This window comes from Mauremys mutica, chromosome 8 (assembly GCF_020497125.1).
Source record: "Mauremys mutica isolate MM-2020 ecotype Southern chromosome 8, ASM2049712v1, whole genome shotgun sequence".
NCBI lineage: Eukaryota > Metazoa > Chordata > Testudines > Geoemydidae > Mauremys > Mauremys mutica.
The window spans coordinates 61,965,903-61,981,133 of NC_059079.1; the positions used below are offsets into that span (position 1 = coordinate 61,965,903).

General features: G+C 55.3%; 1 protein-coding gene across 1 annotated transcript; it reads left to right on the plus strand.

Annotated features, from left to right (window-relative positions):
• Positions 1-5,171: 5,171 nt before the first annotated feature.
• On the plus strand, positions 5,172-6,942 carry LOC123376311 (kinesin-like protein KIF21B). The gene is made up of 3 exons (XM_045028237.1): positions 5,172-5,292; positions 5,810-5,946; positions 6,763-6,942. Exons 1-3 carry the CDS (start codon positions 5,172-5,174, stop codon positions 6,940-6,942), a joined length of 438 nt encoding a protein of 145 aa, XP_044884172.1.
• Positions 6,943-15,231: the final 8,289 nt, after the last annotated feature.

Genomic DNA, 15,231 nt, shown 5'->3' on the forward strand with positions numbered 1-15,231 from the left:
TGCCATCATAATTTAAACAAACCTGGCCTTCAGTCTTACCTTGATTAAACAGTTACACAATCTCTTGTTTGTTGTATGCCAATGATACCATCTGCAACTACCCTTTACTGCCTAAGGGTTACAATGTACACACACCACGTGTACCGGACGTAGAAGGTTGCTGTGCTGTTTACTGTACTTCTAAAGCTGAGTGAGCGGTCTGCATATCTTAAAGGCCTCTAAATTGGTTACCACTCACCCACATGTTTTTAGTTCAGTTCCTGATGCTATTTCTACATTGCCAGATATTTACCTAGCTTAGTTTTATTAGCTGGATCCCAACTCACTTTGTTTATGAGGGGACTTAAAAAATAAATCTTCAAGCTAAACTTTTATCAGGCTCACTATAGACAAAGTTCTAGAACTGCTGAGAGGTGGAATTGCCTTAAGTATCATCTCTGTACTTCTACCGCCACAAATTATAAACCCCTCTGGAGGATGGAAGTCTGTACCTGTCGTTGGAGGCATTTATGTTGCACCTATCATCCATAGTACCTCTGCACTAACAACTGAACTAAATGTGATAAGATGTGCTTGGTTAAATGATGTGCTAGAGGTAAATTCAAGACTCCCTGTATGTGGCAACATGGGGCATATCCACTGGATTATTTTAAATAAATAATGCGAGAGTTCAGAATAATAAACCCTGCCCTTAAATCCTAGCAGAGAGTGCCTGTGCATATATAAACTTGGTTTAAAACTGGTTAAGGTTGCTTAAATGCCACCCCCCCATCACAAGCCCTTAAAAACAAAGAAATGCCAAGTTAAGGGACATATTTTTATCCTATCATGAAGATGGCACAGCATTATCAGCCAATAATGCCAGATTCTGCATCTCTGCAAGAAACGTTTTTGCCTCCAAGAAAATAACTACCGGTACATGCAGCACACAAAGTTCCCTCACACTATCATGCAAAACCTTCTACAAAATTAACAAGTATTCAGAATTGAAACTTGTGCACTGGTTAGGTGTATAGATGGGTTTAGAGAAAGTATGAAATATTAGTTAAGATTTGTATTATAGTTCATTATGTTGTGTTTGTTTCCTTAGCCGTTAGAGACAGAAAGGAGTTAATTCCTTGTTCAGACGCAGAGTGAGCAAACTATAGGCCACATCTTGCAGTTGTTAAATAGACAAAGTTCCTGTGAAGTTCCAGGGCTCATTTGGCCTTGTATAGAAACTACAAGATCAGGTCTTATTGGACTTCTTTTGTATAAACACTTATAATGGACTCAGTCATGGACTGCCATTAATTCCCATGTTCTCACTGAGCTAAAATCATGAAATTTGGTAGTCATGATATAGAATCAATTATGTCTTAAGCAGGCTCTGTTAAAGAAAACAGCTTCCACACAGTTTGAGTTCCAGCTTTGTCTCCCTTATTTATCTGGCACCACACCCTGTCTGGACCTCTCATACAGCTAATGGTTCAATAATGCACTGCAAGTAGGTCATTCCACTGAGTAGAGGAAAAATCTCACATTTACTCCTGAGGGAATTCTGTGGCAAAAAAAATGAATAATTCTGCACACAATTATTTTAAAATTTTGCAAATTTTATTTGTCAATAAATTAATGTGGAGGCACCAGCATGGCAGTGGGGAGCACAGGCCACTCGCTGCACTGAGTTGAGCGACCACCCTGAAGCTTCCCCATCTCAGGACAGGGACTTGACAGTGAGGCTGCACCCAACCCTGACACAGTGAACGGGCCTTGCCTGCCCCAGAAACACGCTAGTGCCCTGCCCCTCGTTACCAGGTGCACCCGATGTGGGCAGGCAGGCTCGGCCCAGCCGGATCCAAGTGCAGGGGAGCACATTTATTAGTGGGTGAATCCAGGTGAGAAGGTTCTATGGGGGGGAATCTGGGTGTGGGCGACTCAGTGTGGGATCTGGATGCACAGGGGCTTATTGGGGATTCTGTGTCTAGGGGCAATGGGACTCTATGGGGGTATAGGTAAAGGTGTTCAGAGCTCAGCAGTGCAGGGTCTGGGTGTGGGGGGGATGGGGCTCAGCAGTGGGAGCTGGGGGAGTGGGGTGGAGGCCCAGGTGCAGCTGTTTGGAGCTCAGTGGGGCAGGGGTCCAGGTGCAGGAGGTTCGTCAGGGTGGTCAGGGTGCAGGTGGTGTGGGGCTCTACAGGAGTGGGGGAAGGGGGAGGGTTGAGATGGGCCTGCTTAACCGGTGAGCCCCTGCTGCTACTGACAGGACACTGCATGCTGGGCTCCCTTTTCTCTCCCACCATTCCCCATCCCATCCTCTTCCCCACTCCCTCTTCCCCTCCTCTCCCTCCCACATCCCCCTCCCCATCACACCCCCTTTCTTCCCCACTTCCCCCCCAATCCTTCTCCCATTTCCCCTCCCTGGCCCACTGCAAGCACTCACCGTTGTACAGAAAACAGGATGTGCTGTGTCAGGGTCAGGTTCCGTCTCACTGCCAAATCCCTGTCCCAGGGGGCAGGGAAGGCTGCAGGTTATTCTCCCACCTCCATGCAGCCAGTGCCCTGTGCTCCCCACTGCCATGGTGGAACTTCCACATTTATTTATTATTAAAAAAAAATCAGAATTTAAAAATATTATGCACGGAGTTTGATGCAGGATTCCCTCAGGAATATGGGGCACTGTATAGCTGTGATGGTGGGACTGTGAGGGGGTGCTGGACAGTAGGGGATCTGTGGGTGGGGGAGCTGGGCAGGGGGTATGGTGTGCAGGGTGCTGTGCAGTTGTGGGAGGTCAGCAGGAGGGGTCTCTAGGCAGGGGGCGCTGGGCATAGGGATCTGTGGGTAAGTCTCTGGGTGAGGGGGCGCTGGCATAAGGGCAGGGCACTGGGCAGGGGGGCAGTGTGGAAGGGGCACGCTGGCAGTGCAGGGCTGGGCAGGCCAGTGTGCGTCTAGCAGTTTTGGGTTTGTAAACAGTGCCCTTGTGTTGGACTGAGTGGGGCCACTCCCACTGTGCCTCATTGCCCCCAACTGGCCCCTCGCTCTGCAGATTGCCCCCCATCACATGCCCTTTTTCCCCAGTGGGGTCCCACAAATATGTTTGGGGCTGGGCCCACAAAAAGTTAATCCGGCCCTGCCCCTCCCACCATGGCAACAACACACAAGCTGCTTTAAGAGCAGTCCCCCTCCCCCCCAAAGCTGAGTCTCAGGCCTTGCTAGCTGCTCAGTGCCACGGCAGCCCCAGGAGATGATTGCTGTGGGCATCTTGGCCCAGGGGGAGGCAGTGACTCCTAGAAGCAGGGAGAGCAGCAGCACCATAGATCAGGGAGGTCTGGCAATGCCAGTGGGTGGCTGGGATCTGACAGCCCAGGCACCCAGAGCAGATTGTCAAAGGCCAAACCCCTCTCACCACCGGCTCTGTAGCTCCCTCTTGCTTTCGGTCTGTCTTAGGCACCACCCTGGCCCTCATCCCCACTGCCCAACCTCGATTGCATTTATTCTAACCGCCCCCTGCAGGGCAGGGCCTGGTTGCTACCCCCCAGTGTATAGACGGAATAAAGGGCTTGCCTGAAGGCACGCAGAGCATCTGTGGCAGAGCTGGGAAATGACCATGGGTCTCCTGGGTCCCAGGCTGGCATCTTCTCTTCCAACCTCCTGCCCCTTGTCCCTGGTTCAGTGTGAGCTGTGGGAGCTCTCTGGGGCACAGGAGCTGGCTGGTGCCCAGATGGAACTACGTTGCCTATTGCACAGATCTCGCTTTTCCCAAACATTGAGTCTGCTGCTACAACCATACCAGGGCCTGCCAGGATCCTTGCAGCTGGTCAGTGCTAAGTTATGAACTGTGCTAGGTAGCAACTGATATACCTGCTCTGGGAATCACGGGGCCAGTTACTGGCTTGTGGATTGGCTGGAGCCCAGCACAGGACGGACTCAGCACCTTACAGATGGCTCCAGGGTGCGCTTGGCTCCCGGCGCCGCTGGGTACTGACATGCCAGGTGCCCCAGGGCCTTATCACCAGCCCGTTCCCAGGCTTGGCATGGCAGTACATTTCCTTCCCAGTTGCCATCCCCTGGCATTAAACAAGGGACTCTGCGCTGGGGATGTGCACCTGGCAGCACATGGCCCCTGAGAACAGACAGGTCAGGCTGTGGGGCGAGGGCTCCCAGAGACAAACGGCAGGAGGGCAATGCTGGAAACTCCCAGGCCGTCTTCAGCTAGAGCATGAGGGTGCCCTGGCATCCTGGAGAGCATGAATCTAGCTTCAGCTCAGCCTTTGTCCCCCGCATTGTCTGCGCTAGATGGGTTGGTCTCCAGGAGGAACCTAACGGTCGATCAGGAGTTCCTGGCTTATGCAATGTCAGTTTCCAGCTCTTGTAAAAAAAACGGTGACTTCCCTTACATAGGAGCTGAGCTTCTTCAGGCTGGGCTGTGCCTGCAGACGTTCCACTGTAGGGGCGTGTGCACCAAGGGCACGTGAGTCGCAGATGTTTGCCAGCAGTACCACGGGGCGGTGCCTGCACCCCCGCTCTCCCCATGTGCTCAGGCATGGGCATCAAAAGGGCATGTCCGCCACCTCCCTCTCAAGTCCTTCGCACCTGCGTGCTGCCTGGTGAACATCCCCATTTCTACTGAGGCCTCAGGAACAAGGTTTATGATGAACTGGCTCTAGGCTTTTGCCACCCAAAGCAAAAAAAAAAAAAAGGTGTCTGGAATGCCGCCCCTGAAAATATGCTGCCCCAAGCACGTGCTTGGTTTGCTGGTGCCTAGAGCCGGCCCTGGGTGAATTGCCAGGGAGCCCAGCCCCAAGAGCAGTGAATGGCAGATGGTAACTCCCATGGCTGGTGCCGGGAATGGCCCCAGAGCTGGCAGTCCCAGCTGGGCCTTCGCCGCCCCCTCTACCATCCCCACCCTGCCCTGGGGGCCGGCAGTCCCAGCTGGGGTCTCACCGTCCCCCACCCCCAGCCAAGGCAGGGTCTGCACAAGTCCCTGAGCCCTTAGCACCAGCGGGCTGTGATCTGCCCCCAGGGGGCCTGTCTGGGGAGCAGGCTGCCCCGCAGCCTCTGTCTGTGGTTTGCTTTGCTCCAGAGCCTCACTAGCAGGCCCTGGCAGCCTCGCGGGGCGGCATCTGGCTTCGTCCTGGGTCACCCTGCTGATGCCTTTGCTCTCTCTCTCCCACGGAAGGGGCCTCATTAACCCCATGGGCGGTGCCAGGAGCACCCGGACGGCCCCATTGCAGTGTATCTCCGTGCTGGAGGGACGCTCCAAGCCCGTTCTCTGCGTGAACGGCACTGATGAGCTGCTCTTCTCCAGATCCAAAGGTACGTGCCTTGGGGGCGGGCTGGCTGCTGAGCTCTGGGTGTGGTCAGTGGGGAGTGAGCCTGTTACCCCGGGGAGGGGCTGAGCTGCCCCGAACTGCGGGGACAGGCCACGAGCCTCCTGCTTGGACTGCACCGGCCTGCCTGAGAGCCCCAAACGCCACAACGGGCCGATGCAGTTCTGGGTCTCCCCAGCAGAGGGCAGCAATGCTGCACGAGTCATTAGGCTGAACAGCTGTGTGGTGACATCCATGAAGCGAGTTGTTGGGGCCTCTGCCCAGCCTCTAGTGGCCAGATATTCACCTCGCACCTGGCACTAATAGACCCTCCCCCTATCGGCAGTTCCGGGATGCCAGGGGCTGGATGGGCCACGAGGACTGAGTTCCCCTCTCGCCCCTGGGACTCCTTGGAGCAGGGGGAGGCAGTGTGTGTGTGTGTGTGTGTGGTGGGGAGCCGTGGGGGTCCTCTGCTGAGGATGGGAAGGTCCCGCAGTGTCATGTGCTCCTGCCTCCTCCCGCAGACCAGAGCTGCAAAATGTGGAACCTGGTGACGGGCCAGGAAATCGCCTCGCTGAAGGGCCACCTCAACAATGTGGTGTCCATCAAGTACTGCAGCCACTCAGGGCTGGTGTTCACCATCTCCACTTCCTACATCAAGGTGGGGACATCCGGGACTCGGCCAAGTGCGTCCACACCCTCACATAGGTACCTGGTGCACTGAGGCTGCTCTGGGGGCCTGGCCAAGCTCGACACACTGCCCTGCCAGCGTCCTGCACCCAGGGCAGCATTGCAAGGCCAGGAAGCCGGTCCGGTCTGCAGGGCTGAGTCTAGGAATGCTGCAGTGCTGGTTGCCCGTGGCTTGGTGCTCTGCTCTCAGGGGAGTTGCTCCTCTCATCTGTTTCAGGGGCCACCGTGCACCCTATGATTGCTTTGATGGAGCAGCTGCCAGCACCGTTTCCAGACCCCAGCGAATCAGCCCCTCTCTCTGGTGCCCAGTCACAGACTGAGATGTCTCTTTGCCTGCAGTCCCTCCCCAGGCCTAAAATCTGACTGGGGGGAACGCACCTGGGCTGCCTGTCAACATCAACTCCAGGCCAGGGGTTGGGTTTGTGTCACTCCGCCCCAGGCGTGGAGCGGGCATACCTGCTGGTATGGGTCTGGCTGGCTGCTCGACAAGGCACCTCCCTTGGGGATGCCCCCGAAAGCTGCTGCCTGGGTCACCCTTGCTGTGCTGTTGCTCCTGGCTTGAGGGGATGTGGGACTGAGAGGGGGTCTCATCCTGGCACCACTAGCATTGCATGTGGTCAGGAAGTGGCGTTGCTTCAGCCTCTAGATGGCTGGGGACAGACACTCTACAGCCTTCTAATCAGTCCACAATGGGTTAGATCTTCCATTCCACACAATGAAAATTACCCGTTCCCTCCCCCGAGGGTCTCTGCCTTGAGGCTCACCTGTTTCTATCTCTTTGGCTTAGCTCTTCGGGTCAGGTGATCTCCGGGGACGCCTGTGCCGGGACCATGACCTGCACCATCACCAGCGTGCAGGGCGAGCACTAGATCAACCGATCACGCTCAACCCCACCGGCATCATGCTCTACGCCGCTGCCAGGACCTCCGTCCGTATCTGGGAACTCAACAGGTCTGGGCAGAGCTAGCTTGGGCCCCCAGGCAAGAGCAGCCCCCGGCCTCACTTCCTCTCTCTCTTCCTTCCCCAGCGACCTGACCATGAAGCTCTGGAGCAGGAGAAAATTCCTGAATGGCCCGACCTAGGTGCTGGAAAGGCCGGAGCCAGGACGACTCTCAGGCTCCTTGGCGGGCCCAGGCCACAGACCCTCTCCCTGGCCGTGAAGACCTCGGAGCGGCCTGGCCTGTGTGTGCTCCAGTTCCCAGGACTCTGGGGTGATGGCATCTCAGCTGGGGCTTTGTGCACTGCCAGCTCCCACAGCTAGGGGCCGTCGTTCCCGTCCAGCCCCGCACTGGGTTTCCATGGTGCATAGGGCTTTCTGCTGCCCGGGGCGTGGCCAGGCAGTGCTTCGGGACATGGCCTTGCCAGCCACGGGGAGGACCCCAAGCTGAGAGACCCAACGGGATCATTCCAGTCTGTTCCGCAGCCCGTTCAGCACCCCCCACACCCCAGAGCCTGGATGTGCGTGAGGGATCCTGCCACCTGCATCCTGCTGCTGGCCTCCGCACCGCCCTGGTGCCTGGGGTCTCGTTCCCTCTGGAAGCGGCTGCAGGCCCCTCTCCACACCTCGTCGTTCAGCAGAGCTGGGTTGTGCCAGCCGGTACCAAAATACGGAGGGGGCTTGTGTACTGTCCAAAAATCACCCCAGCGCCGCGCTCAGGGCCAACCCCAGCCTGGCACCAGCAGGGTGCATGGAGCACCGCTGGGGAATGACCCGCTCCCAGAGACGGCTTCCCAGGCCCAGCACTGCACTGGGGCTCCTTGCAAGGGGCTCCGGCAGCAGTTCCATCGCTGGGTCTCCTGACCAAATCCACATGATGCCTGGCAGTTGTCAACCTCTTCATCTGACCCACCTTGTTCTGCCCCGGGGTGGAGAGAAGGAAGCTGGCACATCGGGAAAAATCCCTGTGGGCGTTTCCAAGGAAAAGCGGAATTTCGGGCTCTGTTCACTCTGGGCACCCCCTGACCTGACTGAGCCTTAATCACACGCTGGTCCGTTCGCTCTTCCCTGTGGGCCCCTCACTGCCCATTTGGACACCCGGCTTGGTGCCATCTCTGCTGTGCATGGGACTAGCTTGTTCCCAGCTGCTGAGGGAAGGGATCGAAACTTTCAGAGTGGGGTTTTAAAGAATATTTTAAGCAGCCTTGAGAACGGATTGGGAGTTGGGGATTTTTAATAGCCGGGAAAGGCTTTAATGCCGGGAAAAGGGCTAAGCTCTCGGCACCATCTCACAGGAGGGGTTTAGGTTTGCTTGGGGCAGTTCCCTGTCTGCCGGCCTGTGGGGCCTGGCTTGGGAGAGGTCCGGGATTGGAGTAGTGGGTGGAAGGACGGGCAAGGGGTGGTTATATGGTCAGGAGAGAGGTGCATTGGCAAAGGCAGAGGGCGTGGGGCGCTCTGGACGGGATCTGCAGCAGGGAGCGGGGCAGGGCTAGAATGGAGCTGGACGAAGGGGAGGATGGGGGTAGCGTGAAGGGCCCACGAGACTTGAGGTGCATTAGCAGAGCTGGGGGGGGCAATGAGGGGTTGCCCATGGCCTGCCCATGCTCTGCTTGCCACCCGCCTGCACTGCCAGTCTGGCACAAGACACTAAATCACCAAGGTCACCCTAGATTTGGGGTTTATAATGGTCAAAATTCCGTAAGGTCTCTCGCCACCATCTCCCGCCATGCTTGAGTGCCTCTTCCTCTGGGGCATCCGCAGCCAAGTGCCTGCAGCTGCCAGAGCCACGTAGGCATCCCACAGTGCTGCACTCCCCAAAGCACATGGACTCACTTTCACTGGGCTCTTTTGCTACCTTCACTCCCTCCTCCCCTAATGACTGGCTAAGGCGTCCCAGTCCCATGCAGCCAACGCCCAGTGCAGTCGGACCCTTCGTCAGCCAGCTTCTCGCTGCTGCTTAACACCCTGGGGGTGCAGAACTTGCCACGAAACGGACCTGAGGGAACCGCAGCAGGCTGGCCGTTTCCCCCGGGTGCGTTTCTTGTGTCACTCCGCACGTCACATAAGAAGCGGCAGTTGGAGTCTGATTTTACAGACTGAGGCCAGTCAATGTGCTGGGGGTGGTGAAGTGTTGGCTCTTCAGCTAACTCCATCAGCAACAGATTGTGTGTTCTCTGGGATCCAAGACTTTCAGTATCCTTGGTTAACAGGTGATTTCCCCTGGTGTCCTTCTACATGGCAGCTCTAAGGACAACACCAAGGGGTTCTTACCCCAGATTTGACCTCATTCAAATATATAAACTGGATGGGAAATGTTTCAACTTTCTAAAGAGCAGCAGCCTCTTTATTTATTTGTTTTGCCTTTTGATAATCCAGCTGCCGTCTTGTAGTAGCAAACCCTACAAAAACAGTGATTGATCGCCCCCTGCTGGACAAACTAAAAATTGCCTCCAATTGCTGCTGCTCTGTGGAACCAAAGCCCTGTTTCTGAGGTGGGAAAATGTGTTTATTTCCATCATGCCTCTGAGCATCTGGCTACTAACCGGGATGGGGAGCTCTGAAGTCCTGCCAGAGTGCTGGCTCTGGTGGGATCCAAACACAGTGCTCAGCTACGCATGACAACCACCCATCATGCTCCCACTCCTGCCACCAACGAAAGGAGAAGCGTCCCCAGAGCTCTGCTGATGCCATAGGGAAGGAGAATGCAAGTTAAAGTGATGCATTCCAGCCATCAAGAGAGAGTGGATTATATCCAACATCCCCCCCGACAGAACAGGATTAAACTGGCTGGGAGAGAAAAGATGAATTTTTTTCCATTTGGCAACAAGAGGGACAAGCAAATGTGAATTGTCTGAAATGAAGAGGATGGGAGCTAGGGGCTTTGAGTTGCCACTCGTGTAGCTGGTGCGTGGGTGGGTGGTCTGTACCCTGGAGGAGGATGTCTGTCTCTCTGCTTGTCACAACGGCTGTCTAATGCAGCTGCTCTCATGGGGTAACACTTGACATCCGCTCCACCTTGGCAGGTGTGAATGGCTCTGGGGGCAGGAGGGAGCCAGGGCAGTGGTGTCTCTACTTTAATGGGGCTTCATCTGATCGTTAAGAGCCTGATCCAAAGCCAGCGGAAAGTCTCCCATTGACCTCCATGGATTTTGGATCAGGCGCTCAGTGGGAGTCGCTGCATGAGAAGGGAAGATTTCACCTGCATGTAGCCCAGTGGCCACCTCTTGGGATTCCCCGGTTCTTTCCCTTGGGGCTAATCCCAGGCAACTCCGCTCCAGTGACCCGCAGCACGTTGCAAGACTGAGCCCTCATGGTGGCTGGGCCTCTCTGTCTCACACCAAGCAATTGCATCTCGTGGCCAGTGAAACCCCACAGGAGGTCAATAGGAACAAGCAGGTTGAAAGATGGAAATTTCCTTCTACGTTGTGCCAAGGCATGGCTGGCACCCAGCCAGCCGGCATCAGATGATCCAGTACAGAGCACCTGGCGTGTGTCCACTGTCAGCTCCCATGTGCTGGGCAAAGCCCTTCCTTTGAGGTGCCCCTGCCTGCTCCTCTCCCTGTGTGGCAGGGAGGGCAGGCGGGGGCTGTGTTGTACTGTAGCTGTGTGTGCATGTGTGGTCTTTTTTCATTGGGCGGGTATCATATGAGGGGGTTCTTTTGGTTAAGCTACCTCACGGTCTGAGCCATTTTTTTAAAATGATTTTGAAACTTGAATCTGTCCTGGAAACGCACACTCTGCCGACACCTGCGTTGCTGAGCTGCTCAGGTCTTGCCTTATTGCAGTGTGACATACCGCACCTTGCGCTGCTTGAAAAATGCCCCCCTTAGCCTTTAAAAAAAGGCCTCTGATTGTTGGAGGCCCAACTTGACACTTGAAAGGGGCCTGACCTCCAGGCAGGGGCTGCTCAGGGCTTTCTCTTTAAGGGGTCATGGGCTGGGCCCCTGAACCAACAAGCCGCTCTGAAAATCATGACCCGGACTCTTACATGTGGACCCTGTCTGCAGGTTGTCAAGAGGAGCTCCGAATGCCACCCTGAGCCAGCATGGGCCGGCGGGCATCGGAATGGCTCTCGAGCCCACAATAATCCTGCTGCAAGCCCAGAAGGGCCCGGGCCAACCCCCTGGCCGCCTATTCTTGAAAGCACTGACGTAGCCTGACGCTGATTCAGCTGAAGCTGAGGACCTGGGAAGTGGGGCCCTCTGAGATTTAATGAAATCGGTGTGCGCCCCCCGACCCTCCTGGTCCTGACGCTGGCTGTGGTCACCTGGGAATGGCTCCTTGTCTGGAACCATGCAGTGACCAATTTTACCATGATCTGGCTGCATTTAATCCTAATTTAACAAGAGCCTCCTGTGGCATCATATTCAGGACCCATGTGAGAGCAGGGGTATGGCGTTTCCCCAAAGCTCATGTTGTATACAACTTGTGTTTGGCTGAAACGGCCCCTAACAGGGACCCTTTCCCAGTCGCCGGGTTAATGTCCATTTCTTTCCGAGCTGGTGAAAATGGTCACAGCTTCATGGAAGGAGCGAGGATGGTTTACACCAGCTGAGGATCTGCTCCCTGGATTTTTAGCCACAAAACTATCCTTCCTCTTAACCAGGGAGCAAATCCTGGAACAGCTCCAGCTGAAAGCACAATGCCGCTTAATCGTGGGAATAAGAGGCAGCTTTGTAATGTACAATCAAAGGGGAAGCACATTCCCCTAAACTATATATGCTGCACCCCTTCTGGGGGCCAGTAACTCAAAGCACACCCCCGATGTACCCCTGCTGTCCTTAGTAGCTGGGCGTGTTAGCCTCTTGGAAGAACTAAGTAGTCATATTTGTTCCTTGTCTTCAGAATCTGCCTGCTAGTGATTGCACGTGATTGTGCTTTCAGGCAGCAGCACAGGCAAAAGGACAGTACAAATCAAGAGGTCCCTTTGGGTACAGTCATCCTGATGTTACCATGTAAGGTGGGGAGATGAGGAACAAATGCCTCCATGGAGGGCAGTGGGTGACAGTAACGGTGACAGTGTGTGAGCTGGGAGAGTTTAATTGGGTGTGTCTATTCTGGGAAGCAGATAACAGGGCAGGACAGCGAGGGCTCAGGAGATAAATTCACTCCCATGAGTCTCCTTGGTGTTGGCACCAGCACCCGGGGGTGGGGCTGTAGCCCTGTAATTCAGGGGCTGAAAGGAGCCCAAGGTGGATGCAGGCCTGGGAACTGCAGTGAGCTGCATCTCCCTAGCCCTGATTCTGATCCTGCCCTGTCACTGCAGTGTCTGTGGGTCTGCGAGAGTCAGACCCATAGACACACACTCATTTATGGATGCGTAACCTACACCCTTACAAATGGCATCTGCATCTGACCACCAACCTCTCCCCACCCTGCTCCCACCTCGTCTCTCTCCATTCCTGGTTCTGGCCCTGAAACCATCCAAGACTTGACAGGCCATTGGCTACATTCCCTACCCACTGCACAAGAAGGGGGCGGGACAGGTCAGTGTAGGTAGCCCTCAGGGCCGCTGCAGCAATGGTGCCTCCTGCAGACCGATGGTGAAATTGACCAGTGGGGAGATGATGTAAGTTAAAGTCTGAGCTGCCTCCCTGGAATGACTTTCTTTTTGTTTACACTGCAAGGCACTGCATGTACCCCTAGCATGGCACCCAGGGGCCCTGTTCCCTTATCTGCTCATGCAGAGCTCTCCAGGGGGGACAGGCCCAGGGAGGATGCCCTAACTGACAATGGAGACTATTGAACTCGCTGTTTCTGCACTATTTGCTCTGCGTTCTCTCTAGACTCCTGCCAGGCTCTCCCCCCCGCCTCCCAACTGCTCCACCCTTGTCCTCTCCGGGCTGTACGGGCTGTGCAGCTCCATTCGCAGCACTGGCTGTGGTATCCTCCTGAAGCTGGGACTCACTCTGCCCCATCTGCTACCATGTGCGCTGCAGGGGCAGGGCTGACTAAGGACTAGCACCCCATGGCTCACCCCTTTCAGGACCCCAGTTAGCTGTTAGCACCGCAGAGCCACTGTTAGCCCCGTTCCCTCTCATCACTGGTGACAGGGCACAGTGTCCAGTTCAGAAGCAGAGATTCCTTTAGCTCCCAAAGCCTTGGGGGAAGCCTGTCGTCCCGAGGGGTCCCATCCCTCATGCTCCTCAGGACATAGTAGTAACCCCCTTTTGAGGGCCCTGTTCTGCAGCCCTGATGTTGGGCAGGGATGGGTGCCTGAGGCAGGGGCCTTCACTTGGAAGAGCTTCCCAGCATAAGGGTCACATACCTGTGGCTGCACTACTTGGAAGGTGGATTCTCGTGAGCAATGGGATGTCCTGGCACTGACTCTCTCCCAGGACCCTGCTTTCTTCCTGGTCCTTTACAATCAGGCCTTCCACCCCCTCACACTGCCAGCTGCATTCCCATCATGCCTCCTGCTGACCCCCATTTCAGGTACAATTCCCCCAAAGAGCACAAGGGTCAGATTTCTCTCTGCGTTGACTGGTGTTATCACAGGGTCAGCGTCTCCCATCCCACCACCCCCTTCAGCCCTAACAACAAAGTCGCTTGCTTTAACGTTCCTGGGCAAAGCTGTTCTCCTGGGGCAGCTGGGTTGTGAGACCCAGGGGAGTAGGATGACTGGCCTTCATCAATGGCCTCATGCCTCTGCAAAGGCAGTGGGCCATTGGCACTGGGACTGACCCAGAGCAGGGATCCTTCCACCCCTCCCTGCCATACCCCAAAGTTCCACCCGGAGATTCTTCTGGTGCCCAGCCCTGCAACTCTTAGTCCAGGGGCTCCTCCACCTTACACTACAGCACTGCTTTACCCTGGGATGATGCCTGGCCTTTGGTGTAGTCGTCTGTGTGATTTCTCCCCCACTCACACACTCCCACCCCCAGGCACAGGAAAGAGCACTGCTTTACACTGAGGCTTTTTTGGTGATGGGATAGTAACCTTACTTCTGGCCTGTATTTTGAGGGTGAGCAGCTGTGTATGGAAACCCAGATGGTAGAGATGGAGCAGACCTAACACTGGTCACTGAGTCTAGCCCTCACCCTGTGTCTATACTGTACAAGTGTTGCAAACAGCAAGTGCCTGATCTTGCCCTGACATGTTTTTAGAGATGTCAATGCTTGCTGAGGCTTGTCTCTCTGTATGGGCTGTGGATCCAGTGGCACAGTCTATGTTCTGTGTATAGGACAAGGTGTGTATATATTTTATACCTTGATGTATTACTGTAAATGGGGTTATTGAAGCCTCATGGTGTACATGGTTTTTTCCAATGGATGTGTCTGTTCCTTGCGCTATCTTCATAAATAAACACCTCAAAATGAAACAGAGGAGTGGGGCTGCTCTTTATGAGGAGGGATTGCACAGGGCAAGCGGCCAATGGGGAAGAAGCCAGGGTCTGGGGTGATGGGAAAAGCCTCCCTCGTAAATACCACGTGTTTCACCCCACTCGGGCAGGCTCCGGTGCACGGAACCCCAAAGGAGGGGGGCTGGCTTTTAGCAGAGCGGGGGCAGCCGGCGGCTCCAATGACTGGACTCTACCTGGCACACATCCTTCTGATCCTGCGGGCGAAGGTCTGTAGGTTGCAGCCGGAGGGGGGTTGGTCCCCGAAGGCATCTAGGATCAGGATGGTCTGAGAAGCCAGGACGCAGACCTAGGACTTGCTGTCCTGCTGCAAGCCTTTGAGGACTATGATTGCAAGGAAGGAAGCAGAGGTCAGAGCCATGGCGCTCAGGAGAGCCCTGGAAGATCAGGCCAGCGCTGTGTCTCTCGGCCCACAACAAGGAGGCAGCAGGCTGGGAACAATCGGCAACCCTCACTTAACGTCCCCTCCACAGTTGAGGGGGGCCTCCAGACACAGTCAAGAAGTCCCAATGAACCCCGTTCTCTCACTATTTCTAGGACTTCCCCATCACTGCAGTATCTGAGCACCTCATCCCTGCCTGTATTTACCTGTAACCCACATACCTTCTGGGTGTGGTGTTCTGTCCGCTCTAGTGACACTGAGACTACTTAGAGAGAGATAAAATGAGGCTGCTCTACAGCCTTAGCTAAGAGCCATTCACTAAGCTCCACAGGTCCCAGGTTCGATCCCGCCTGCTGATGACCAGGGTCTGTCGCCGTTACAAGTGGGGGCTTGTCTGGGATCGAACCTGGGACCTTGGGAGCTTAGTGCATGAGCTAAAAGCCAACAGGCGCTTAGCTAAGACTGTAGCGCAGACTCCTCCCTGCCTCAAGTGGGCTCAGTGCCACTAGATGGGCCAGAACACCACACCCAGAAGGTGTGTGGGTTACATACCCTCCCCCTGCCCCCCAGTGCACAG